Raw genomic sequence first — 26,879 nt, 5'->3', positions numbered from 1 at the left:
GTGACCAGCTCCGGGAAATGAATATTGAGCGCTTGAGCCCTCTTACTGTCTCTCCCCGCAGCAAATTTGAGCCTCGAGAAAGACAAAAGGCTACGTTACAGACTGAGATTCGAAGTGAGCAACAACAAGCCCACGGCGAACATTTTAATCTGAGCTCCGATATCACCGATTGTACTTTCTCAGAAACACTTGGAAAGCTTGACCATTCCGCCCTCAATACAAACGTCTGGGAAAGAGATGACCGAAAAGTAACGAACTTATCAAGAACTTACAGTGGTTGTATGAGGGCGACCGATGACACCGAAACCGAAGCCCGGCGGAGTTTAGATTCTGTACAGCCTTACTACCGTCACTTAGTAACAAGTACTTGTCCTACTTTGTACTGTATCTTCTTCGTCCACTCAAGATCCTCGTAGACCGCGAATTCCGAGTCATGATGGATGAATCAATTGTCTGTGCCAGTGGTCCCACAGTATTCTTCCCTACACACGTACCCAGGTTCGGTGAGCATTCAATATTCAATATTCAAGCTTCAAGTTTAGTATGACTGCAAAAACCGCTGCGGTATCAGCCCCTGCACTGATGTACTTATAGGTAGCCTGAGCACTGAAAATTGAGTGCTAAACTTCCGGGAGAAACATTTTACTCGCAAACGGTTCTGAAAAGAACTCTGCTTGTGCCCCATCGTCTTGCTCGGCGCTCTCGGAATGTGCGGCCTACTACCCGAACTGAACCATTGAATGAGAACCGAGGAAGCCGCCATATACTAGCGACCGTTATACTTTAAGGTGCGAGTCGAATAGTTGTGTTCTCTAACCAACCCCCCTGCCATGGGTTTTTCGCACTTGTTTTTTGCCCTCCTATATCTCTCTGCTGATGCTCAGGCTCTTTCCATCAACTCGCATGCCCCTTATTCTTCCGGGCCGATCCCGAATCGATATGTTGTTGAATTCAACCAAGATGCAAGTGGTTTTAAGCGTGTACGTTGTTGTTTGGGGTATGAAAGCGAGGGTTAACTCCAGCTCTTTCAACTTCAGGACTCTACCCCACACCAAGAATTTCGCCAGGCTCTCGAGTCGCAGGATGTGAGGCACGTTGTCAGGAAGGAGTATAATCATCCGGTTTTCAAAGGGGTTTCGTTACAAGTAGAGGTACATCTTAGTCTCTGCGATAACAGCATCGAAGAACTGACATATTCTTTTAGGATTATACTGTGAGATATACATATTGTCTTCGCTCTCCTCATGCTGAAACCTATCTAAAATACTAGGATGTTTTCGAATTGAAAAATCTTCCTGGCGTGAAAGCGGTACATCAAGCCCGCAGGTTCCCTCCCCCTCGGTGAGTGTCTCCTTCAACGTCAACGTCAATGCCAGAGTCGAGTCTCACATACCACTGAACATAGTGTCCCTGCTCGTGTCGTCTCGAGCGCAAAGGACCCGAATTTTCCAACCGACTCACAATCGAGTCATACGCTTACTGTGAGTTCAGTACTATGGTGTTTCGAGGACTTCGGAATGATAATATTTCCTTCAGGGCGTGAACAAGCTTCATGCTCAAGGCATTACTGGCAAAGGAATCAAGATCGGGATGTACGTTTACCTCAGGCATCCGAGTTTGGCTTCACTCTAATGGGTTTAAAAATTCAAATAGGATCGACACAGGTTGGCATTCATAGCATTCCTCCGCACGAAAACCAACTTGAGCATTTTTTTCGTAGGTGTTGATTATAAACATCCTGCTCTGGGAGGTGGCATTGGACCCAACTTCAAGGTTGTGGGAGGATTCGATTTTGTCGGAGACGATTACACCGGTACTTTTTTGTCATGCCGTAATGGAGGATTGACGTTTTTTTAACATCCGAAATCGTTTTAGGTGCCAATGAACCTGTACCAGACTCGGATCCCATGGATCAATGCAATGGTTCGTACAACAGTCTCTTTGTAAACACGTCTTGTGATTCTGATTATAATCATGCAGGACATGGCACTCACGTCGCGGTAAGGGTTTAGTTCTTCAAGTCCATCGTCGTTTTTGTGGTTGATTTTGACTCGTAGGGAATAATCGGTGCCGACCCCGGCGGACCTGAAAATCCCTTCAATGTAACCGGTGTAGCATATTCGGCTTCACTCTCGGCTTACCGCGTCTTAGGGTGTGAGGGTGGCGTTGAAGACGAAGGTGAGTCAGGCAGAGAACTCTGACTTTGACTATATCTGATGAAACGTATGTCTTTCAGTGGTCATCGAGGCTTTGTTGAGAGCAGCGGAGGATGGGAATAACGTCATCACACTATCACTTGGCGGCCCCAGCGGCTGGTCACAGTCACCATCTGCACTCGTTGCAAGCAACATCGCAGACTCTGGAGTGGCGGTCACAGCAGCAGCTGGAAATGAGGTGCGCGGCATACTCCTTGTTAAAGGCTGACGTTCTCATTGTTATTTCAAGGGGAAGACGGGCGCTTGGTTCGCCGAGTTTCCTGCAGGCGGCAAGAGTGTCATTTCCGTGGCCAGCGTGGACAAGTAAGAAGACTTATCCTGACCCTTCCGTATGTCCACTAAAGCTCGTTCGTTCCTTCAGCTCGGTCTTTCCCGTAGTAACCGCAAGGGTCCACGGCGTAGACCACGCTCCGATACCATACGATGCGGTGTTCCCATTGACCTCGGTACCAACACCGTTCCCTATTTTTGCTCTTTCAAATGATACCACGGTGGCTGATGATGCATGCGATCCACTTCCGGACTCCATTCCTGACCTGTCGCAATATGTGGTGGTCAGTGTCTTTGTTGCCTCAGCGCTCAGCGCCAGCCACCGCTCAAGGACTGATTGATTTTAAAATGTGCTATGATATATAGGTTGCACGCAGAGGTTCATGTACTTTTGTAAAGGATCTGCTTCGGTTTGCCATTCTATGCATCGCTGACCTCATCAATAGGAACAAAAGTTAAGGAATATTGGGGCCAAGAGAGGAAACTTGACTCTGTTTTACAAGTACGTGCTGTTTGTTACCTCTGACGAGTCCATGTGACCCGGCATGCTGATCCTTGAATATTGAATCCTTCAGCAACGAACCGGGCCTCCTGGGAATCGAGGTTGGGGAGTTCCAAGCCGCATTAATTCGTGCAGAAGACGGAGAGTTCGTGAGTGCTTCATTCTCCTCCGACGTCGGATGTGGCCATTCATCCAGTCAACAGCTTGTCAAGCAATTCGTTGACGGCGTGCCGATTATGTTATCCTTCGATGAAGACCTGGAACAGTTCCGTGATCCAGCAGGAGGACTGGTTTCCTTATTCTCGAAGTTCGTCGTCATTTTCGATTCTAACTTCCCTTTGAGTGAAATGTTTTCACTTTAGCTATGGTCCCACAAATGAAATGGACTTCAAACCATCGGTTGCTGCACCTGGGGGCAATATGTTCGTAGGATAGTTCTGTGAGATAGGACGAATATGGCTTACCTCGTATCCTTCTTGCAGCCTTTCAACCCTGCCCACAGCCTTGGGTTCATATGGTATCAGATCCGGGACAAGGTGCGCCTTACTCATTGCCGCTAGTCCAACCTCAACGGTATTGAACCTCGATATAGTATGTCGACTCCCTATGTTGCAGGGGTTGTCGCCTTGCTGCTCGAAGTGAATGGGCAATCAGACGAGGTTTCCCGTAACATGCGAACCCTCCTTCAAACGACTGCTGCCAGCGTTCCTTCGAACTACACAGAGGGCGCCCCGCTGCAAACGCTCGCCCAGCAAGGGGCAGGGCTCGTCAATGCGTTCAACGCAGCGTATGCTACAACACTCGTATCGCCCGGTGAACTCCTCCTGAACGACACGGAAAATTTCCAGCCAGTGTAAGTTGGATTATCCCTTGTTTGAGGATTACCTCGGATTATAACTACCTTATACGTCAGACACAACTTCACAGTCCTCAATAGCGCTCCTTCATCGAAGACATACAAGCTTTCCCACGAACCCGCTGGGACAGTTGCCACTGTGACTGAAGTACGTGGTTTTGTCGGAACCTCGCAAGTGAGAAGTATTTCAACTACTTAACCTTGCCTTCAGGGAACAAACTTTACCGCCGTCGGACCCCTGCCTCTTTCGAACGACTATGCCGATCTTACCCTCAGTGAAACGACATTTACGTTGCAACCCGGCGAACGCAAGACCATTACGGCTACCTTTGCACCATTGAAAGAGGACTCCAACACCTTACCTGTTTACTCTGGATTTATCCGAATTGAGTCGGGCGACGACGGAGAACCTCCGCTTCATGTGTCGTATCTGGGAGCCGGAGGTTCTCTCAAAGACAGACAAGTTATCGATAACACTGATGTAGTTTTTGGAGTGACACTGCCTGTCATTCTCAATGCCACCGGCGACCCTCAGGAAGTACCAACGAATTATACGTTCCAAGACGGTGACTTTCCGTCACTTCTTGCACGGTATGTCTTCCTGGTCGTTTCTTTTTGCTAGCCCATATCTAAATTTAATGGCATCTATCTTCCAGACTTAACTTCGGAACGCCTCTCCTTATAATTGATTTAGTCCAAAGCAACACTGAGATAAACATAACCCTCAACAAGCGTGGTTCCTTTGGGCCTGCCTTCACGAACCCCAACAAACGTGAACCTGGAGGAATCTTTACGGACGTGCCCATTTCCGGCCGCCTGTTTGAATTTCCCTATCTCCCTCGTAACACCCTCGTAGGTCTATCCTTCATATCCACCTTTGAGTCTAGAACTGACAATGTTGATTACACAGGAGGAAGGAGGATTAAATCCTTTCAATCAGTTCAATATCACTGAACCAATATTCGCCAATGGGACGACTGTTCCTAATGGCGCATATAAGATCCTTCTCAGCGCTCTGAAAGTTACCGGAGACCCTTCGAATGAGCTCGATTACGAGACATGGTTGAGTCCGGTTGTAGTGGGCGTGTCTGTTCCAAGTTGAAGTGATTTCTTTTGACATCTGTACTCGAAGCATGGGGTCGGCATCGAGGGTCCACCAGGAGCGAGACTGATCACCTTCTTCTCTTGTTCCTCTCTTCCCTTCATCCCATTACAGCTCGCTACTTTCAACACTCACTCAGACCGAGCATATTCACTCTTTTCTCTTTTCACGCCCATCAACGCTCCCTCGTACCTATTTATCATTTAAGCAGTTAGTTGATGCATGGACCATTGATATCTTGGATATACGACTCAGTCAAATCGAGACCCAGAATTAGTCAACCCAGTGAATTTATATTTGTCTTCTGACTCGGCTTTGCTTGAAAGATCTAGAAGGACTGTCGGAGTAACTCCAGTGATCGTTCTGAATCTATGAAAAGAGGAGAGTTATCAGTCGGCGACAACGCCCGCCCATCTGCGTACGTCGATGGTGACTGAGAATCAGAATCAGATTGATCCATAGCATCCTCTACCCATTTCCTCGACGGATAGCTCGTCCGACCGTCCTTTGAATCCTGTCTTTCCGCGTCGTCTTCGTTAATCTCGACGTTCCTAACGCGGATAGCACCTTCGGATATGGAGAGGGTAGCGAAAGGCAGGAAATCATGATTCGCGGAAGGGACGGTAGAAGCCGGCGGTATGCGGCGCGCGCGTTAAGTTGGTGATGTCTTCGACGGGTCCAGAGGAGGCGCTTCTCTCAAGTTCTCTGCTTGGGTCATCTCTAATTCACTGCGTTTACCACTGTCTTCTAGCTATGGGAAAACCCGGTTAGAGGGGCCTGCTTTATGGATAATACGACCCATTCACGAACCGAATGCTGATAGACGGAAAACGACCGGTATGTCTACCCAGTTCAGTCTATGGTTCAATCTTTTGCATTCGAGGTTTGAGGTTTATCGTGATGCGATGCGGTTACCTACTGCACATCGTAACTTCGAGGTTTTTAGCCTTACCCACTTGGCGTAGAAGATTGAAAACTAAACACACCACTATCCGCGAGTCACTGAACGACACGCTCTAGACCCAGAAAACAAGTTTATTTTTCTGAACGAGTACGTCACTTGGACCTAAAAGCCGCCATTCTTGACACCTAATACATACCGCTTGACGCCTGGCCCCCATTTCTTCGGCTCGGCTTGAAACCGGGTTCTTAGAATTTGAAGTATAGAGACAGTACCGAGACGAAGCCTGAAGGGTGAGTTCTCTTCCATCTGGTTGTATCTGGTTGCATCTTGTGGTTTGCTTGAGAAGGGAAGCGTAACAGACGAGCTTTCATACTGTCAAAAGTGGTGATCTGGTCCTAGAGCACGGTACTAGGTAGAGGCCTCGCAGTTCGATGAAGGCGATATTGGGCACCCATTGCAGGATCTCGACTCTCGATCCCCGATTTGAGAGTGTTCCGAAAGCTGGAAGCTTCGTCATAGTCATCAAACTGAACGAATTGAATGACCGAATTCACGCACCTGTACACCCAGTACCGAGTCAAACAGACATCCAAGATTGCTATGCCAGTAGTGTTTGAGCTAGTGTTGACGCCCGAAAGTCGTGGAAATCGAGAACTAGGCTACCGAGAAAGGATATAGACAACCAGAGCGTGAAGATGAACGGAGACACAGATGGGAACCTCAAGCTCAAGAGTCAAACCGCCATAGTGGTCGAGGAAAGAGTTGTGACCTACACGCGGTCACGGTGTGAAATTACCAGCTCTTCCGCTCACTACCACTATCGTTCTTTCACCGTCCTCGATTCCTTTCAGAGACCTCATATCTGAAGACTTTTACGTTTATATATCACTTTATATTTGAGGCTAGTTCCTTATTCTCTACGTTTATCCAAAAAAAATTGACGAAACCATTAGCAATTCGGCAGAATTCAACGTTCGCTCAATTTCAGTCGTGCCTGAGTTAACGTGAAGGTTTCCTTGGTTCCGAAGGCTTATTTTGGAGGTGTTTTGAGGGCTGGAAGGGCTGGAAGGGCGTGGTATACGGGATTTGGGTCCTACCAGTGAAGGTATGTGGGCCTCCATCCCACGAGCGTTACATTTCTGTCAATTCTAGTAATCTACAGCCCGTTTAATCCCGCGAAAAAAGCTACGTCCAGCCACACAGACCAACACGGATATCAATATTTTTGACCAACGCCATTCCGCTGTGCCGGAAGGACATACGTCGGATACTAATTTGAAGTACGTACACACACTTTTTGCAAACCTTAGGTTTACGCTGAATCACGCCATACATAGTCGTTCAAATGCACCTGATGCTTCGACGAATTCACTTGGTGCACCAGGTCACGGAGTGGTTCAAGGAACGAATTGCATATATAAAGGATGTCCATACTAAGTACAGCGATTTTTTGCTTTTTACTTATTCAACTTGGGTGTAGAAGGTCAATTATGGCAAACCGATCTCTGAAACAAACGGACTTTTACTTTTCCAGCGAACAACATATTACATATCCATCTCTTCAAACTTCGGGCAGGATGCCTAGACCAGTGGCTACATCGCTCTTGATGGATGTTCTAAAATGATCTGTTGTTGCGGCAGATTCGTTGACCCTGGCCAGCCATACGAAGACTCAGAAGGACTGTGGACATGAAGACTGCCATCTATCTTCGATTATTCGGAAATAGGAGTGGCTGTTGGCGCCATTTTCGCTTTCCTCAACAGCTCTTGACAGACTTGACCTCGGGCTCCTTCCACACGAAAGAGGGTTACTGGGAGGCGCAGGACGATCGTTTGTAGGAAATAGTAACTCCCTGTTTACTAATGAGGATGAAGATATAGATTTTCCTTGCTTCCTTGGCTTGGTTCTCGAAGAACGCGCTTTTCAAGGTCGATGGAGAAATCCGGAGCGTCAGTTAAGAATTTTTAATCCGAGGTTCATCGATCCGCAATTTGAAGCGGTGTCGTCCCAGAACACAGAGATTGAAAGGCATTTTTACTTTCTCCGAAAGAGTCCAAAGAGAAAGGTCCGAAAGGTCGAGGATTAACATCGAAAAGTCAGCGACGTTGCGGAAGGTCAGGGCGGCAAACCAACCGCGGAGACGTTGGGATGGGTGGTACGAGCTGTGCGTAGCTTTTCGGAGATATGAGTTGCGTTTGATGGGCTGCATGATGACTATAATCAACGCGGATGTAATGAAGACACATACTCAGGCTATCAATCCCACACACCCGAATCACGTCCTTCCAGTCCTCAAAGCATCTCAAGACTAAATCTTTGAGAAATTCAAAACACATCCCAATCGGCTTCGAAACGGCTGACAACCGAGGAATGTTCAATTTCACTGGGTAAATAACTTTGAGAGGGATACGTGCCGTGTTGAATCTGCCTTAGATACGCAAGACAAGCCTTTTTCCGACCAGAGCTATGCATTGTCAAGGCTCAAGCGTTTCAGACCGTTTGGAAGCTGCTACGTTGGAGACTCGGCGGCGTTGCTGTGCGTAGGTCAGGGATGTCCACATTCATTGAAGGCGCCGTCGGGAAAGCGGCGGAATGGGGTATGGACAAAGGAAGGTTGGCATATGTGTCTGTAAGTGCACAAGAAAAGTGAGTAACTTGAGTGCCTTTGAGCAGAGCACGCCAACATATACTTACCTTCGCATGATACGCACGACCAACTGTCGTTGTCCATTCACCACATCAAAATCCGAAGCCCTTTTGACCTTGTATAATATAGAGCTCAATTCGCAATTCAAAACAGATGTTTCAGCTTCCTTCCGTGTCCCAGATGGCGGCCTTGAAACTCATGAGTTTTCTATCAACCTTTGACGCTGAAACAACACTGAAACATAACGCTCCTGATGGAATAGTTTTACATTGGTAGGACCTCGAAGAAATGGGGAATGAGTCGTACTTCAATACAGATTACCATGTGGCATACAGTATAACTGGCGGCTTCGGAAGGAGCCGGTCTGAGCGTGGGAAATAAATCAAAGGCAATTTGATTAGCCGGCTATCAGCTTCCTTCTTGATTTAGCTACCTTCAATACACGAAAAAACCCTGCGTCTTTATGGTGTGAGTGTTTTGAACGAAGTCACCTTCAAGGAACTCCAATTTCGAGAAGCTTGAGAACGTACCTGTAATTATCTTAAACTATATCGTTTCATCAGAAAGGACGGTTACAGACAAGCTGACTGACGTGTGCCATGTGGACGCACTGAATGGAACACCAAGTAACGAAATACTTATCAAATCCGGTTGTTCGGTTGAGTGTATAAAACCTGTTATTCGAAGGATCCGCATCACCCACTCCAACCCCCACTCCTTCGAGGATGTGGTCGTCATCCGTCGTTCGCCGTGTCGTGCTCACCTTGGCCCTTGCTTCATTCTCCCTTGCTGGCTCAACCATCCACGTACCGTCCACGTCCACGGTCAAAGAGAGCGTTTTGCCTCCTCGGGGATGGGCCCAACACAACCGACCACACCCTGACCACAAAATCGAACTTAGGATTGGCCTTCCACAACCCAACTTCCACATTCTTGAAGAGCACCTCTACGAGATTTCCGACCCATTCCACGAGAGGTATGGTCAACATCTGTCCAAAGAAGAGGTGGAAGAATTGGTCGCCCCTCACCCGGAAAGCATCGACTCTGTTACCGCATGGCTAGCCTCTCACGGATTCCAAGAAGCTGATCTCGAACGGTCCCCAGCGAAGGATTGGGTGTATCTTACTGTGCCCGTTTCAGTTGCCGAGAAACTTTTGGACACGGTGAGATTGCTCCATTTGAACATTTTGAGACACATTATAATAGGCTCCCCGCATTGCAGACGTACTATGTATGGAAACACGTTGAGAGTGGGGACGAGTTCGTCCGTACTACAAGCTACAGTCTTCCAGACCATCTCCACGCTCACATCGATGTTATCCAACCCACGACCATGTTCGCCCGGTTCAAGGGTATGAAGACCACCATCCATTCTGTCGAGGATGCAGTAAAGGAATTTCAACCTCCGAAGTTGGATTCGAGCTTGAACGCCGACGCTCACGTTCCCGTCGATCCCACCTGCAATACTACCATCACCATTTCCTGTTTGCAGCAACTCTACAACGCTGTTGGCTACACTCCATCTGCCAACATTAATAACTCAATCGGAATCACTGGATATCTCGAACAGTTCGCCAACATTCAAGATTTGCAGTCATTTTATACAGAACAGCGACCTGACGCCTTGAACACTAGCTTCAATTTTGTTTCCGTTAAAGGTCAGCCGCCGTCTTAGATCTCCGATATCCGAAATGGCCTAACCGATAGTACCTTAGGAGGAATCAACTCCCAGAACCTGTCAGAGGCTGGCGCTGAAGCGAATCTAGACGTCCAGTTCGCATTCGGTCTTTCTTTCCCCATCAAATCGACATTTTGGTCTACCGCTGGCCGACCCCCATTCAAGCCCGACGCAACCGAACCCGAAAATTCAAACGAACCTTACAACGATGTTCGTTTCTCACCTTTAATGTGGTTCTGACGTTCCCGACTGATTCTTTTTGGCTCCAAAAAATAGTGGCTCGACTTTGTCCTGGCACAAGAAGAGATTCCGTTAGTCATTTCCACAAGTTACGGGGAGGCCGAACAGACTGGTCAGTTGTTTAATGCCCTTTTCTGCATAAGAGCCACTGTTTCTGATTATCAGCTACTTATGATAGTACCGAAAAACTATGCCCGCCGTGCATGTAACGGGTTCGCTCAGCTCGGTATGTTCTCTTCGAGTGGACTCAGGTTTGTCTATTAACAAATTCACAAACCAGGTGCTCGGGGAGTTTCTCTCTTCTTCTCTAGCGGTGATGGAGGTGTTGGGGATGGTGAATCCGACCCTGCACTACAACAATGCTTCACCAACGATGGCAGAAACGTCACCAAGTTCATGCCAAGCTTCCCTGCGGGTTGTCCCTTGTGAGTAAAATCCCAGTTTCAAGTGTTCACTCGAGCGTGCCACCATTTGTTGACCTTGAATACCTACGCAAGTGTTACCGCTGTAGGTGGTACTGTAAATGTCCCTGAAATCGCCGTAGATTTCTCGGGAGGCGGTTTCAGCGATTACTGGTCGCAACCGAAATACCAGCAGAATGCGGTTAATGCCTACTTGAAGAAACTTCCTGAAGGTCTATACAAGGGCTTGTTCAACCCGTGAGCTTTTTCCTAATGTCAACCGCCTTATGATTCACTCGACTGATGTTCACTGTAGTGGAGGACGGGTGAGGAAAATCCCACTGCACCGTGATTGCGCTAATTCATATACATATCTAACAAGGCTTTCCCGGACGTCGCTGCTCAAGGCCTTCGCTTCAGAATCTGGCTCAATGGTGTACCGAGATCCATCGGTGGAACGTCCGCTTCATCTCCAACATTTGCCGGTATTGTAGCTTTGTTGAACGATGCTAGGTTGAAGAAAGGCCAGCCTCCTCTCGGGTTCTTGAATCCGTTGATCTATAGTAAAGGCGGTGATGGGTTCAACGATATCGTATTCGGGAATAACCCTGGTTGCGGAACTCCGGGATTCAATGTGAGTAGCCAGTACACGCATGGATGATGAGCTATCGATACTAAATGAAGAATATTTCAGGCGACAAAAGGATGGGATCCTGGTACGAATCATCTTTTTCTGAGAAGGAGCTGAATCGTGATGTACTGACGTATCTGCTAGTCACCGGTCTTGGCACTCCGAACTTCAAGAAGCTCAAGGATCTTCTCACTTGAAACTTTGTTTGAACGTTTGCCATAATTGACCTTGTATACCAAGTTGAATAAGTAAAAAACAAACAGCCGTTGTACATAGCATGGACATCCTTTATATACGCAATTCGTTCCTTGAACCACTCCGTGACCTGGTGCACCAAGTGGACCTGTCGGTTTTTGATTGCTATCACTTACAGCGGGAGGTAACCGGTAACCAGGTGCTCTTCGGTATAAGCAGTCCTCGGCGACCGCTCCTTTGCCACTGTTCCTTTCACCTTTATTTAAATAAATCATGTGCTGTGATTTTTTGTAAATCTAACGCCGAATGGAACTAGGCTGGAATAGTAACATACTGTTGATGATACTTCCTTCCTCCTCCGCCGGTGACTTTTCTGTCACTCGACTTTCCGTCATTCAGGGACAGGGCTTCTTGGATCTGGGGGTTTGCTCTTCGCATCGTCTTCTTCTTTAGTCAGAGATTCCCGAGTCCAGCCCGCACGCGAGAAGCTTGCCTCGGCGTCGAGCTCGGGCTCACTCGTTGCTCCGAACCTTTGGTAAATACCCTACAAAAGATTTCAATTAATTCATTTACAAAATTAAAAAAGGCTTGAAAGAATCCGAGACCCGAGATTATCGTCAAAACTATTTCTATCATAACTTCCACTTCGCACACCCCCGCCGGTGGTTGTGGTTGGAAAGAGTCTTCTGAGGAGTCCATGTAGCATAAAAATAACAGTGTCCAGTAATAGTCAGTAAATTCATGCATTTCATTTAAACCGGAGACGTCATGACATCTCTTTCAACTCAAACTCAAATCAAAAATTTAAATTTATTTTGAGCAACCTTTTAAGTGCCCACTGTGAACAATATTATTAGTAGCTCTGAGCCCTGTAGAATATAGTAATCTCCATCATGCTCTCAAAATTTAATTCAACCCAATCTTAAAAATTCAATTCAAATCTCAATCTTAAAAAGTCTAACTTCAATTTCAATTTTTCAAAAATTCAACTCAATCTCAACCTGACATGAAGGTTGAGAAGAAGTGAGTTGATCATAGTTCACGTAAATGAAAGTATGTAGATAAGTGTATACTAGTGTGAATAGTTTATTATTCAGAGCAAATGCTGAGGCTACTAGTGTTGCTTGTATTTAATCAAGGCCAAGATGCAGGGTAGTGTTAGCTGTTTTGATTGCTTTACACCCACATGCATGCCAGACTGCATACTTAGAAAAATTCTCCCAAGTGCTTAGCAAATTTTTCTATGTATGCAGTATTGCGGATAGAGCCTACTAGTACCTAAATAAACACATTTTAAACATTTTTATACTTAATATGATCAAAATGGGAACAGAATATGAGGATTAGAGTAAGCCCAAACTGCTAGTCAAAGCACGGGTCTGTTTGCAAGTTATCCAAAGTACAGAAAGTATGAAATACCCCATAGATGAGAGTCTTTGACATTCTGAAACCTGTAGGAACTGATGGAGCAGCCTTTAAAAACCTTTGTTCATTTGCAAAAGCCTTGTCTCACTCGGAAATACTGGTAGCAAACAAGGGGACATTTGATTTTACTATCAATTTATTGATTTCTTCAATATTGGTTGAAAAGACGGATGTAACTATCTAAAGTCCATTCCAGACTTAAAGGAACAGAAATAATGCCAGTGGCTGTAACTTATGACTGGAAACAGAAAAAGGGGTGGATGTCGTTGACTTTCGATTAGAAAAGGAATAACAGATATTCTACCTAGAAAGAACCATAGAAACAACCTCTGGGATGCAGAATGACACATTTCAGACTATTCCAGATCGGATAGAACAAGGGAGAACAAGAGATCCCTTGGGGACTTGCCTTGGAAACATAAAGGGGTCAGTAGCATCTTCAGATTCACATGTTGAAGATATCTGACTCGGAAGAGGAACAAGGAAAATAATAGGAAAAGAACTTTGAAATATTATAGTCTGGACAGTTTTGTATCTAATTAACATGTACTATACCTGATTAAGAGTACTTTGGTATCTCTGAAAGGGATTTCTCAGTATCTTTGACAATTTACTATATTTTCGACTTTTGATTATTATTTATTAGAAAAAGTGTATATAAGGAGGGGTGGTAGCAGCAGTATTTCCCCAGTAACCTACAACAGAAGCCTAAGTGCTTTCACTAGGAGACTCTGGCTCATACTTTGCCCCACTTCTTCGAAGTTGGTGTTGTATTTGGAAAAGATTGATTTGGACTTTGAAATTTGATTTGGATTATTGGCACTTTGGTTCTTGGAACACCTGAACCTGAAGAGTCATCTGGACTTGCATTTGAATTGAATTGATTAGTCTATTTGAACTTGGAAAGATTAGAACACCTCATCAAAGTAGTGAACTTCGTAGAAAGCCTGCCATGAACTGAACCAGGGGTAGCACCTACTGTTGACTTTTCCACCTATAGAGTCAACTGCGGTTGGACTCGATATACGATCAAGGGAAATATCATGTGAAATGGGTCGATTCATAGGAGAGTACTCCTAATCTTAGGAGAAGGGGTCATTGGTATAGGAGTACAACCCTTTCTATTAGATAGGTATATAAGGAGTACTTAGTAGTATGTAGTTCCCTAGAATTTGATCTCCTTTCATCACCTCTTTGTCCTAATTCTCTATCCTTTTCCTATCGTTGCCTTTTGCCTCTGCCCCATTCACTCTGTCACTCTACATTGTCCAGGTTGCCTTTATTAGGGGACTCACCATTCAGTTGTTGTCTGGACTCGTCCTAGAGTCCCTTCCCTTGCATTAGAGTACAGGATGGGGTACACATGGATTAGGTATGTGGTACACTACATTGGTGTACATTGGGTACCGTCTATTGTATGCTCTCGTCACCGTTGGAGTACTAGCTCGTGAGGATACGGTCCTCATCACAGGACACTCTCATTGCCGAAGGTTTACTCTTGTTATGGGAGTGCAGTTCGTCGTACGGTTCACCACATGGTTCACAGATATTCATGGTATCAGATATCATTATTATTCATTCTCCTTGGCCACCAGCTCTTGTCATCCTCTATTGCTGATAGGCCCATAGGATAATTCGCCAGCATTAGTCTGGAGTACAATCTCATAGTAGGTTGGAGTACCAGGGGTTGGTACCCCTCGGAGCACACCCTATGTGGGTGTTGGGTTGTTATAGGCATATGCTATCCTCAGCGTCAGGGCTTGAGGCCCAGCATATGCATAAGTGGTTCAGCCTCCTGACAAGGCCTTTGTTGTGAATTTGTGAACACAGAATATATTGTTTGAATGCCATGAGCTCATCATACTCCAAGTACTCCTCCATAGTGCTTCACGTGTTATCGCGACCCCTTCTGTTTTCACACTTGATTGTCCCGATCTCTGCAATCGCCATCGCTTTGATCCCTTCGGCTCCTCACTGTTGACCACTCTGTCTGACTCGCAATTGCCGTAGACCATCGTAAATAGGGAGGCTCCTACCTCCTTGACCCCTTACTCCTTAAGTAGTGTAGTATATAAGTACTCCAAGTGTACTGTAGAACTTCACTCTTGTCTGGTCAATCCTACCTAGGAGTCATTCTTTTTCCCTTTGATTGTCAGTTTGCCTCACCCAAGGATCGACTCCTGACATTGAACCTATAAAAACCCCACCTTGAAGTCTATTTTAAAGTTCTCAGTGATCTTGCTGAGAGCATTAATAAGATATGTAAGAAACTCGAAGATAATAATAAAATCCCTTTCAGTCGAACAGAAACTTGCCTAATCAGGTACAATACAAGATCTAGACTTCCTGAAGTCCCTGAGTCCTCCACATATCCTTGGAAACATATGTCCTGTTTCACTTGTATCCTGTTGCTCCCTTAATTGGGAAAGGTCCAGTTGCCGTTTCTGACATTTTCCTGTGGTCCTGTTTCCAGCAACAATTGTCATGTAAACTTTGCGAGGTCTGGGTTTCCTTTATTTTAATATGTTATAATCCTATCCTTCCTTGTGACTGCATGTGATTTGGATATTTCTATCCTAAATCCACATGTAGGTCCTTTGTCCGATATATCCATCGTTATAAATCCTTTAAGTCTGAGTTGTCCAACATTACTTCACAAAGCCAAAGCAAAGTGTTCAATAAATTCCCTATGTTCACTCCAAGCATTCCGCAAGTAAGACAAGGCCTTCCAAACAAAAGATGAAGGTTTTTAAGAGGCTGCTTCTTGAAGTTTCTACAGTTTTCGAAACCTCACAAAGTCTCTCATCTTCCGAATTTGTACTTTTTGTACAGTTTAAAGTCTCACATAGAGGTTTGTGCTTTGACTAGTAGTTCAGGCTCACTCTAGTCCTACACTCCCATATTTTATAACTCAAATGTTATTAAATGTTAAAAATTGCATGGAGGCATACCATATGGTATTTTCTGCCTATGGAGCTTATTCTACTATTGAATTGCATTTTCAACGGTATCAAATCATATGGACTTTGTGTGTCCAAGTGGTCTCAGCATACAGATCAAGTGGTCTCAGCATACAGATCAAGTGTTTCAAGTTGCTATAGCGCATGAACAAAAAGAATTTCGAGATCCATCAATCATTCCTGCCTGGTTCCTAGATATGTTATCCACGATCTGCCATTCATATCATCTCTTATTGTCTTTCCTGTGATCAGGAACCAATCTATAGTCATGTCATATTTCTCCTAGTCTAGATGGTCCTATGTCCGAATTCTTGTCAACTAAATCCCCCGTAGAAGTAGGTACTCCTAGTATGAAGGTCTTTAGACTCTGTCAAGTTCTGCTACAAACAGTTCTGTGAAGACTACAAGTCTTCTAATAATACAATCCCTTGGTATACCAGTGCATAGTAGAATGTAGAGAGTAGAACTTTGTCTAAGTCCTCTGCTCATAGTGTTCTACAGGTTTCAAACAGTCATACAGTTTTCCAACACAATCTATGGCTCTCTCTAGCTGGCCTAGCTGCGCCTATGGCACACCTAACTAGCGACACTAGCTTTAACTAGCAACTCGGGCTCACTTCTAGTTCTTAATATGATAAATGTCGCTCTATAGCACTGTTTAGAGTGCAAAAAGAACCTTGTAGCATAGTTCAACTAAGTCACACTACCAGCTTTGTGAAGTGGAAGCTATGATAAACATAGTTTTTTTTTTGACTAAAATTTCAGACCTCGGATTCTTTTCACAGACTTTCATTCTTAATTCTGTAAATAAATCAAATGGTTTTTTTAAAAATTGTAAGTGAGCCTGAGATTGAGATTGAAGCAATAAACTTACAGGCCAGATTCTATACAACAAAGATTTTGATTATCTTCTTGGAATGCAACTGAGTGTTATATTCAGATTGATATGGTTTGGGAAAAGTGACATGTACCACCACCCTCGCTGCTCTTCAGAATTTCTTCAGGTCTATTTATTCAGTTCAAACTGGGATGAAAATTGGATGAAAGTGCTGTCTTCAAGTTTATTCAGGGTTCAAGTAACCTTACATGCCTGGATATAATCATCAATAATTGAATTGAGTTCCTTGCAATTCACAGACCACACACAACAGTAAGGGAAAAGTGCTATAGATATGGCCATATTTGTCTGCCAACTCAGTGGCAGCCTGTGCATGTCTATCCTATTGATACCAAGTGCCAGGGCTAACCCATTGGGACCTTAGGTGGATAATCATCATCAACATCAATTCATCATTCACAGTTGCTGTATGCACTTGACATGTAACAGCTGGGATGGAATCAGACACTGCCTTTTCAGCACAGGTAGTGATGGATTTTCCCTTGGAGTGTAAGTCCTTTACCCATGCAAAGCCCCAGAGAGTGCAACACTCTCATCCCACACTCACTCTGCCCTGTTTTTTTTTCTATATTGTTGACACCCTTGACATCTGTTACTTGCTGCAGAATGACTTCAAATGAAGGTTCAAAGGTACATTTACTGGGATTGAGCTTAAGAGTCTACAAAGTACTCACTTTGATATCTAGAATCTGGACCCAAAACAAAAATTAATACCACTACAAGATGGGGATAAATACAAAAAAGAAACAGTATGTCTGCTCAAATGCCAATAGTCTTTCCCATTCCCTGAAGATAGTTTAGAATTCCTCAGAACCTATATCCAAGGAGCCTTTAGACAGCAATGGAAAGGACCCCATGCAGGTGAGTCATGAGTATCATGAACCCTTTCCTCTTGCTAACCAAACTGTTTTGAAAGGCACCCTCTGACCCAACTCTCAAGCTATTATATGAATTTTTGATCAAGAAAGAGGAAGAAAAAAGAATAGATTTCCCTCCAGTAGGCCCTCATTGTTTTGTCTGTCATGTCTATAGCCTTACTGACTAAAATTTATACTCAGGATCCAGAGTCTGCAAAACCAACATTGCAGGAATCTTGGGCTGCAATTACAAAGACAGTTGTTGCTTTTGATGAGGACATGGTGGGGGGATATAAAGAAGATATTGACACACTTCTAGTTTTTGTGAGTTATATAATGCCATGTTGCACCAATAAGCTCTAACTCTCTACCCTCATTAAACAGGCTGGTTTATTTTCTGCAGTTGTCACTGCTTTTACAATAGAATCATACCAGTGGTTAAAAGAAAATCCTCAAGACACCACTGTTACCCTTCTACAACAAATCTCTTACTGGCAGATGAATGGCACTGCTCTACCCCAACCCCCAACATTTACCCCCTCCTCCTCTGACATCCGTATAAACACATTCTGGTTCCTTAGCCTCATCATTGCTCTGGTTGATGCTCTGTTTGCACTCCTCTGCAAGCAATGGGTTCGTGAGCATAAACGTCAAATCAATACACGGACACCAGGCCAAGCATTAGCCCTCAGATGGTTGCGTTACCAGAGCTTTGAGAGATGGCATGTTCCCAAAATCCTTGCTTCTCTCCCCATCTTGCTGGAAGTTGCTCTCTTCCTGTTTTTTACAGGAGTATTGGAGTTATTATGGAGCCGACATCCTATTCCATTTGGATTTGCACTGTTTGTTGTTGGAGCAGCCATGCTTTTCTACTTTATAACAACCTTCCTTCCTGGCATCAGTATTGTCCAACAAGTCCTCCAAACCTATCCATATTTTGCTCAAGACTGGTCATTCCTTCAGCCAAAGGATATAGATTGTCTACCATTAATCAATTTTGTATGCCCCTACAAATCTCCCCAATCATGGCTTATGTTCCAGCTCCTTTCTGCTACATATCACCTTCCATTTTGTAGACGGTCTCTCTTCTCTTTCCTTTGCTGGTTCCATCAGTACTGGAGCATCTCTCAAGATGATCTCAACAAAATCATAACAAAAAATGTCTTAAAACCCTCCAGCTGGACAACACTTGACCTGAGCATTGTTGAGCGATTCTCAAGGATTGCATACTGCCCTGACCTCTATGAACTCATGGGCTTTCGGTGGCTAGTACAGGAGACTTGTGACATTCCATCTATGTTACCCCATCTGCAGAATGTGCTGGATGAACTACCCATCCATTTAGTCATGCACACCATTTTTGATTTATGGGGTTCACCAGTTGGATTCAACCTAAACAAGTCTCTGAAAGGTTTCTCAGTCACCAGGAGTGACAATGATTTGTTTGGTGATCATTTGTCAACACATGATTTGAACCTTGCTTTCCAGATTTTATGTTTCCAACACTTGTTGGTTACTTTCGATCACAATTTCCTTACACACACCTTCCCCAAGCAAGGAGCAACACATCTTTGGCATTGTCTCAAGGAGTCTCAGAGTAGCCAATTTAATCAGGCCTTTTTCTGTCCTGACACATTACTCTTGGCTTTACACAAGGATTGGCGCAAAGAAGCATTGGACTTTCATATGCAGCACTGGGATGAATTGGATTATAAAAGCCAACTTGATCTGATACAGAGGTTGACCAGGTCCATCCTCTCATTCATAAAATTGGGGAGGGATATAGGGTCAACAACTTTAGCATCCAACAGTGGTCTTGATTTCCTCATGTTCTTACACAACAAAATATGTGGAAGAAGAAATTTCTTCCAATTGCGTTCACAGCATGAAGGATGGATAGAGGTATTGAAACACTTACGAAACATCCATGGGCTGCCGCCTTCTCATTTCAAACCTGTTCTGGGTTATTTTCCACCATTCATGGATGAGCTTCGTGACCTCTTGAAGGATGCATCAACACCTCCATCTGTCCTTGTACCTGTGTTGGACTCCTATGAGAAGTGTTGGGACAGAGTTGATAAATTATGGGAGAAGAAAAAATTGATTTTGATGCTGTCCACTCACATACAGCATGCTTCACATTCACTCATGCTGAATATCCTCAATCCAGAGTCAGCAAACAAAGACAGTTCACAGGAACCTCTCCATGCCCCACCACCCTCTTCCATAATCTTCTCAGAACAGGGGTTGGATTTCCTAACATTTATCAACAAGAAATTGATCGAAGAACCTGAATTGGTTCACTATTGCACCTATACTGCCATTCAGCGATGGGTGAATGCTTTGGATTGTATACATGACCTTCGTTCATTTGAACCTATACCCAAATATAGAAGGTGGACTGGGGAATCTTTGGGTTGGTGGAAAGCAGAGAGAACTCACACTGGAGTGGAAGCAGGAGGGAATCCTGAAGGAGATGGAAGCAATAGGATTGAAGATGATGGGATTAGGAGCACAGATGCACCCACTTTTGGTACTAGCAGAGGACTACACACTGGGAATGTGGCAGGGTCTATGGAAGCTGTTGGGTATGAAAAGGATGATAGCAATGCAGGGGACAAAGCACGGCTATCCTCTCATAATAACAAACAACCAGGAGATGGTACAGAAGCTGTCAGAACTTGCAATACATTCTCCCAAACTAGCAGTGGCAACGAACACCACAGCAAAGCAGACATAACAAAGGGAAAGGGAAAGGACCCATACAATCACATTAGGCAGCGGCGTAAAAGTGAAGATGAACATGAGATGTTTGGGGGACCAGATGCCGAAAACAATGTTTGAGATATGATCTGGATATGTTGTTCCGTTGTTCGATACTTGTACTATATCCAAATGAACTTTGTTTTACGTCGAACGATCATGTATTGTATAAGAAACAAGACTGCATAAGACTCAAATGTTGGTTTAGAATGAAGACGTAAGGTTTGTTCAGAAAGGGGTATTTTGGTCATTGTGTAGTAGAGGGAGTAGACGGTAATCGAGAGCCGAAAATGGTGTCCCCCAACAAGATAACTAGAGGCAGATGTGAACTTGGGAAAAGTAACGCGGCGTCACCGGAGGGTCGAGACCAACCGCACTACAGCTCGTGTTGAGGTTGTAAGAGCATAAACGTGAGGGAGCCTATACACGGAATGCTGGTGATTGTAAAGTCTATCGATTATCTAGCCTTCGTACAATGTCGTAGTGACAGGCGCCTAATGAACATCGCATCCTGTCAAGTAACGTAGACGCAAACTGTCAAGGGAATGGGTTTATGGGTAGGAGTGTAGCTGAATCCGGCTGTAGGGCAGAAGAGCGCTCGTAATATGACGGTGTAAGATAGTTTTTGGATAGGGAAAAGTTTGGGTGTGCCACAGGGAGACACCAAACAGTTGGCCTTTCGGAGCCAATTTGAAGAGACGTGCATGATAATGAAGGACGGGCGAAGACATCCGGCCAAAACCCCTTTAGGTTTGGTTGGGAATATGTGGTTTTCGAATGTCGCAGCTCAAATGACAATTTCGTTCGCTGATAGATTCTACTTCTATCTTGCGCCGGCTACATAGAATGGATGGAGGGACTGGATGGCGTTAGCAAGATCTCAACTCCAGGACGTTGGAGATGACACACCTGGAATGATTCCTCCTACTCCATCCCTCGAATACCTAATCAGGATGCACAGTCTCCTCTGAGCGTCAACGCTGAACACCGAAGGCATCCCTCGGCGCCCAGGAGACGCAACGCGAAAGACGTTGCTGGGTGCACAGCCATGGGTTGGGAGGCGGCATCACATTGAGCAACCCGAGAAGGCAGAGGTTCAACGGATACCAACGATGCTCGTAGAGGGTTGTACGATATCTGGGAACGGCTGGAGGAGATGCAGCTTGGACAAGTGTTCGTCGTAGTTTTTTTTCTGTCGTGAGTAGGTCTGTCGTAAATGTCGCAAATGTAACGGCGCCGGTAGGCAATCTAGACGTGTTGAATTAAGACATCAGAAGCACGAGAGAGAAGCTACTTACCGAGCTTGGCCCTTGCTCTTCCGTCTTCATTTCTCCAGGCTGTAGTTCGTCGCAACGACCAAAAAGGCCTATAGATTGGTTGAATAAGAGTGTCCGTGAAAAGGAAAGAGTGTAATCACCTCCACGTTTTCAAGTCCAATACAATCCCTACGGACTTTGGCTCGTAGCCGACGGTGGATGACCAAAAAGCATTCAGGATGGCTAATTTATTGGTCTTGTATTGATTTGGGAGCTAGTTCAGGGTAAACCACAGTTATGGAGGACGAACATAAAGGACAAGATACCTTCAAGCACAACGAATCTTTTCTCTATGTATCGGGGGTAACTGGGGAGGCGCGTGGGTTTGTGCCAATAGCGAGTAGTTCTCAGGAACGGTGACAGTGAATACTGACGCCATTGCTTGGTGATTGCAAGGAATAGCGTCGACCACTATAAATGCCAGAAGTCTTCTTTTCTCCACGTATCGAGGGGGTAGCCGGACTAGTGCTTGTGGTCGTGCCAATGGTAAGTAGTTCCCAGGACGATGACAGTGTAGACTGACAGCCATTTCATGTCATGTTAATAAACAGCGGAGGCCATATAGGAACCGTGCCTGCTGTGGGTAAAGACATCTGTAGTATTAGCATTGAACTGACGATCAAAGATAGTATTCACTTCACCGTGTTGCCGCAATGGTAATAATCGTCTTCTTTATCTGTCCTGACTGAGAGCGCCCGAACGATGGATATTGATTCTACGAGCTTACACTGTAAGGAGAAGAAAGTCAGATATAGAATAAATAGGCGGAGAGGCTAAGTTTGAACGTACGAGGATCCAGTTATACAGCAGTAACCACCATCTCGACACCCTGCTACCTTCGAAGAAATCGCATTGAGCTGTCGTATATAGATCGTTGCTGGCAGTGTTGATCACCGAGTCAACGACGGTGGTGGTCGAAGGTAAAGAAGCGCAAGCGATGGCATCCGCATTCGTCTCTGCCTCCACCATCGACCCACGAGCCTCGCCTCCTGCTATACTCCTCCATCTCTTCCCGTCCACGATAAACCTTCCACATTCTACCCAAGCAATAGCTTGAAAGCTCCTCCTGAAGTCGTGCCACGGATGATGGTGCAGCCTTTAAGGCCGAGACGCTCGAAGGCGAGGGCCTATGGGGGATAAAGCCATTAGAAGTTGACGAGGCCTGAAAAGGAAAAGAAGCATACCTGAGGATGGATGAAAGGATTTGGATGGTTGTCAACAACGCTCTCGATAACGTTTCACCAAACTCTACCGTCTAGATCTTGGTAACCTCGACCTTCCAAGTAAAACGCGATTTTAACCTATCTTCACCCTCTTACTCTCCAGGCGGATTTCCTGACGCTAACCATCTCATCCCGAAGCAGATGCGTCCTGTCATTTTGTCAATGTCCTTCGGAAGGTGATGACATTGCTCTTGTCGATTTTTTCCCCCGAGAGGTGTCGACTTGAAGGCAAGCTAGAAGACATGATTATTCATTAGTTTATTAGGCCCCAAATCGTCAATCAAAATGCACACCTGACAAGTTCAAATCGACCTGAAAATCATGATATGGTGATCATATAAGCTGGAACGAACGATTGAACGCGATGGTCTCAGTCCAAAAGTTGTTTATGTTTGGTCATTGTTTTGAACCGGAGGTCCCTCCGGGCTCAAACGTCCCGAACGGGCCACGGACCATTTCTTGCACTCACTAGCCAACAGGCATATTCCTTCTGCAGACGACTCATGTCCACCAACCCTTCAAAGCATAACGTTGCCAACGGCAAAGGTCGATAGTAAACTTCAGAAGACCGCCATCTATTAGGACAGGGAAGGTGCGATTCAGTTAAACTAGCTGTTCCGGCCGTTTCTGATGATCTATCACCTGCGGAACTCAGAAGCTGAAATTTGTATACTTATAACGACTTTGGGTTGTTGCGGTTTGGAAAGGTTGTGCGTTTATATGACGGTATGTCACCCCGTCCAAAAGTCAAGCCATTCTTCTATCTACAGATGGAAATCAGATTTTATTTTATAAGGCCAATGAACTTCGTTCCAACTTCGTTCATACCCGGCCATTCCGCTTTCACAGGCCTCGAATCTGTGAATACGCCCACACTCCGCAACGCCACCGAAATTTCAACCTACCAGAACTCGGACCGCTTCTGCAGCTTCAAAATGACCATACCAGACATGAATCTGATTCAGAACGAGTGCTCTTCGCATATTCAAGGCAGAGTTATGGACACGGTACGTATCTATCCAAAAGTTCACCCGGCAAAGTTGAATGTTCCTCAGTTTTCAGTGTCGATGGATTTCTGAAGTTCATTCTTGAGGTGAGTCAGAGCTGGAGGGAGCTGATTCGGGTATCTGGAGACTGAGACAGAAAGTATGTTGCCTCCATTCGTGAGTGTTACATTACTGTTAATTGAAGTTTTAGTCATCTACAGCCTGTCAAGTGTGTCTCGTACCTCCAGGAGAACTGCGTGCAGCTCACAGAAAACAATCTCAACATCTGCGAGCTTCAAAATTTGAATCGCTAGCCCACCGTACGCACCAGCAGAAGGAGAGATCATCAATTCATACGTCGTCCATGGAACCCGCACAAGTCGGCGCTCACATCGAACACCATCGGTATTTAAGGAAGTCGCAGGTATAGCATTCTCGTTTCCCCGTTCATTTATGTCCTTGTTCTAAATATCATCAAATTTCAGACCTATCAGCTTCGGCCTACTGTAAAATTACAGGCCGGCAATCCTCCGACGAAACTGTTCTTAGGCACAAATCAAGGGTAAGAGATTCTACGCAATCCTTCGCCAGCTTTACAATACAGAAGGAGGATACCTGATCTCCTAATACGAGCCTGATTTGAGTTCTCGAATGCGATGGTCATTTTTTTTTCTCGGTATTTGCCAAATACGGTGCGTGAATCAATTGATTTTTCTTTAGTACATAGGACGCCACTCACTTTTTACGCTAGTAAGACGGCGTCACCGCGTCAATAGATCTATACCCAAAGAAAGCTCGGAACGATACAGCAGAGTAACGTACCGTTCGGACCTATCAACCAAGTAACTACGTTAACGGTGCTCACAACCACCCTCGCCTTCCACAAAATCGCAATCTCTGGCTTGCCTACTTCCTTCTTGGTACCCATCATAACGAAGTCTCGATCGACGTAACGATTTCCGGCGCTTCAGGGTGCTGTATGCATTCATACCACGGCCTAGCCACAATCACGATATACACTTTTCTACATGCGAGTGAAGATGGTCGAGAGGAGCGTCGGATAAATCTCCCCAGAACGAATAAACCCAATATATATCAATCTACGTGTGCGGGTTCTAGGGCATGCTGTTGGGATGACTGGCAGTGCAATTTGGAGTGAATTGGTGGGCATACTACGCGCGCAACTGTTTGTTCCTTGAACCCGCGAAGAATACAATAGTGCCGTTGGACCTCTCGGTGTTCTGGGGCAACACTTCTTTCTCTGTCAACCTTGGAAAACGCGTTCACCGAGAATCAAACGAAAGGAAGCACGGAAAATCTTTACGTTCATAAGCAACTTAGGTTACAGGAATACCGAGAGGGAGAACCATTGAGTCAGGTGTGAAAGGGACGGTTGGATACTTGAGGTGTCGAGATGGATGGATGCCTTGATAAACGAGGCTAGGAGCAGGGAGAGAGGAGGCTTTAGAGAGAGATGAAGTATACGGCTGGTAAGACCTAGTCAGACCTTGGCGAAGATCGGAAAGGAGAGTCTTCTCGTTCATGGTGAGCGTAGACGTTGATAGCTTCCCGTAGCTTCATGAGATTTCATATCCGCCAACCCGTCTCTTCCTTGGGATGCCGTCACTACCAACCCTCCATTCAAATGTCCTCGATCCAATCACGAACCCTCCTTCGAAAACCTGGTTCATCAGCGACTGCCGTAACCTACTTTACAGAAAATTGACCTCTTCCCATTCTCGATCCCAGACGCCGGAGGAAACGTGTATCGTCCTGTTGGGTCGATATGGATGGAGGATGGCGCGGAAAGACCATGCACGAGCACCAGCTAAAGCAAAGGCAGCCGGTAATCGGACCATCACATTGGCCGAGCCATTGAGCTGTTAAGAAAATGGTATGTTTCTCTTTTTGATTTTATTTGCTGAACTTGTCGTGTAGCGAAATCCCTGACACCGTCGCCCTACACCAAACATCCTTTGCGCAGAAACCCGGACGCTGGAAGTTCTGCCGAACCTCTGTGCCCTCCATACTCAGCCTTCGTTCAGCCAACAACAGTTACTCGGAATGTCGAACGAGTGCGAAACTCAACATTCCACCGATTAACTAGTCCAGAAGCTCTCTTGTGGTTTCTGGGTTCATGAGATAACTCGAGGGTGGAAGGACGCGATTCGTGTGTATAAGACTAAGGAGGGTAAGTGTGCCTTCATTTAGCATTACAGCTATGCTAATTGTAGTCAGCTACAGGCTATCTAGTATTAAAGCGACTCCTGCCTCGTACAGCTCATCCACACCACCCTCCGTACCAATCGAATTCTTCAGAAAATTACGTACATTTCCTCAACGTTGTTGCGTTCTCAGGGTCGAAGGTCAACTTTGGAAGTGTCCTTGCACGCCGATTGGGGTATGTAAGGTGAGCTCCAATTCAAAGTAGTGGTTCTAACGTTTTGGGGAATTCAGGAACTACGATTTGGATTCGTTGTGGGTTGGGTAAAGGTGTGGAGGTCTCTGGTGGGTTAGAATAGGTGGTTGTGTGGTTACGCGAAGGTATTTCTTGGAGCGCTTTGTGCAAACACTCTCGATTTACTTACGATCTGCCAGCCTACCTACAGCACGAACTTAAGCCTACTCGAACCAACAATCCTTCGCTTGTACACCATATCGTACCCTCAACTCGTCCATGAACGTTTGAACTCTCACCCCTACCCAGTCTCTACATCGCCAACGTAACCCTACATTGAACTCTTTCCATAGCTTCCAAAGTGTCAGATATGCCGGATTATACGTAACGCCAGACGACGGAGGCCTCTG

The 26,879-nt window shown here is 45.4% G+C and overlaps 6 protein-coding genes across 6 annotated transcripts; 4 read left to right on the top strand and 2 right to left on the bottom strand.

Moving 5' to 3' along the window:
* Nucleotides 1-374: 374 nt before the first annotated feature.
* Nucleotides 375-5,299, top strand: E1B28_000071 (uncharacterized protein). The gene is made up of 25 exons (XM_043145868.1): nucleotides 375-980; nucleotides 1,038-1,151; nucleotides 1,205-1,213; nucleotides 1,271-1,341; nucleotides 1,406-1,481; nucleotides 1,537-1,592; nucleotides 1,654-1,664; nucleotides 1,721-1,813; nucleotides 1,876-1,923; nucleotides 1,981-2,000; nucleotides 2,058-2,178; nucleotides 2,237-2,394; nucleotides 2,446-2,519; nucleotides 2,578-2,770; nucleotides 2,853-2,879; nucleotides 2,933-2,988; nucleotides 3,062-3,137; nucleotides 3,192-3,295; nucleotides 3,351-3,410; nucleotides 3,471-3,524; nucleotides 3,581-3,841; nucleotides 3,902-3,992; nucleotides 4,056-4,435; nucleotides 4,501-4,696; nucleotides 4,755-5,299. Exons 1-25 carry the CDS (start codon nucleotides 831-833, stop codon nucleotides 4,944-4,946), a joined length of 2,691 nt encoding a protein of 896 aa, XP_043014567.1. The 5' UTR covers nucleotides 375-830; the 3' UTR covers nucleotides 4,947-5,299.
* A 3,897-nt stretch (nucleotides 5,300-9,196) lies between these two features.
* E1B28_000070 (uncharacterized protein) lies at nucleotides 9,197-11,774 on the top strand. The gene is made up of 11 exons (XM_043145867.1): nucleotides 9,197-9,661; nucleotides 9,721-10,156; nucleotides 10,214-10,386; nucleotides 10,453-10,528; nucleotides 10,595-10,642; nucleotides 10,697-10,841; nucleotides 10,914-11,075; nucleotides 11,134-11,143; nucleotides 11,200-11,451; nucleotides 11,512-11,533; nucleotides 11,593-11,774. The coding sequence occupies exons 1-11, from the start codon at nucleotides 9,224-9,226 to the stop codon at nucleotides 11,643-11,645; spliced, it is 1,815 nt and encodes a 604-aa protein (XP_043014566.1). The 5' UTR covers nucleotides 9,197-9,223; the 3' UTR covers nucleotides 11,646-11,774.
* A 6,007-nt stretch (nucleotides 11,775-17,781) lies between these two features.
* On the top strand, nucleotides 17,782-20,627 carry E1B28_000069 (uncharacterized protein; the record flags this gene model as incomplete). Its single annotated transcript, XM_043145866.1, has 4 exons — nucleotides 17,782-17,787; nucleotides 17,843-17,923; nucleotides 17,985-18,107; nucleotides 18,168-20,627. 4 exons carry the CDS (start codon nucleotides 17,782-17,784, stop codon nucleotides 20,625-20,627), a joined length of 2,670 nt encoding a protein of 889 aa, XP_043014565.1.
* A 2,024-nt stretch (nucleotides 20,628-22,651) lies between these two features.
* Nucleotides 22,652-22,831, bottom strand: E1B28_000068 (uncharacterized protein; the record flags this gene model as incomplete). The annotated part of the gene is made up of 1 exon (XM_043145865.1): nucleotides 22,652-22,831. A coding segment is annotated over one exon (180 nt), but the record flags the coding sequence as incomplete, so codon positions are not given.
* Nucleotides 22,832-23,805: 974 nt separating this feature from the next.
* Nucleotides 23,806-24,223, top strand: E1B28_000067 (uncharacterized protein; the record flags this gene model as incomplete). The annotated part of the gene is made up of 3 exons (XM_043145864.1): nucleotides 23,806-23,811; nucleotides 23,867-24,092; nucleotides 24,141-24,223. The coding sequence occupies 3 exons, from the start codon at nucleotides 23,806-23,808 to the stop codon at nucleotides 24,221-24,223; spliced, it is 315 nt and encodes a 104-aa protein (XP_043014563.1).
* Nucleotides 24,224-25,408: 1,185 nt separating this feature from the next.
* E1B28_000066 (uncharacterized protein) lies at nucleotides 25,409-25,615 on the bottom strand (the record flags this gene model as incomplete). The annotated part of the gene is made up of 1 exon (XM_043145863.1): nucleotides 25,409-25,615. The coding sequence occupies one exon, from the start codon at nucleotides 25,613-25,615 to the stop codon at nucleotides 25,409-25,411; it is 207 nt and encodes a 68-aa protein (XP_043014562.1).
* Between the last annotated feature and the right edge of the window lie 1,264 nt (nucleotides 25,616-26,879).

Source organism: Marasmius oreades, chromosome 1 (genome assembly GCF_018924745.1).
Source record: "Marasmius oreades isolate 03SP1 chromosome 1, whole genome shotgun sequence".
NCBI lineage: Eukaryota > Fungi > Basidiomycota > Agaricomycetes > Agaricales > Marasmiaceae > Marasmius > Marasmius oreades.
Note: the sequence above shows the minus strand (reverse complement) of the source record. Positions and strands in the feature narration are given on the sequence as shown.

Bases quoted from the DNA above. Each gene is read 5' to 3' on its own strand.
- E1B28_000071 (XM_043145868.1), top strand. From the start codon at position 831: ATGGGTTTTTCGCACTTGTTTTTTGCCCTCCTATATCTCTCTGCTGAT. The intron at 2,001-2,057 runs GTAAGGGTTTAG...TTTGACTCGTAG, and splicing joins GACATGGCACTCACGTCGCG to GGAATAATCGGTGCCGACCC. The intron at 2,520-2,577 runs GTAAGAAGACTT...TCGTTCCTTCAG, and splicing joins TCCGTGGCCAGCGTGGACAA to CTCGGTCTTTCCCGTAGTAA.
- E1B28_000070 (XM_043145867.1), top strand. From the start codon at position 9,224: ATGTGGTCGTCATCCGTCGTTCGCCGTGTCGTGCTCACCTTGGCCCTT. The intron at 10,387-10,452 runs GTTCGTTTCTCA...TCCAAAAAATAG, and splicing joins CAAACGAACCTTACAACGAT to TGGCTCGACTTTGTCCTGGC. The intron at 10,643-10,696 runs GTATGTTCTCTT...TTCACAAACCAG, and splicing joins TAACGGGTTCGCTCAGCTCG to GTGCTCGGGGAGTTTCTCTC.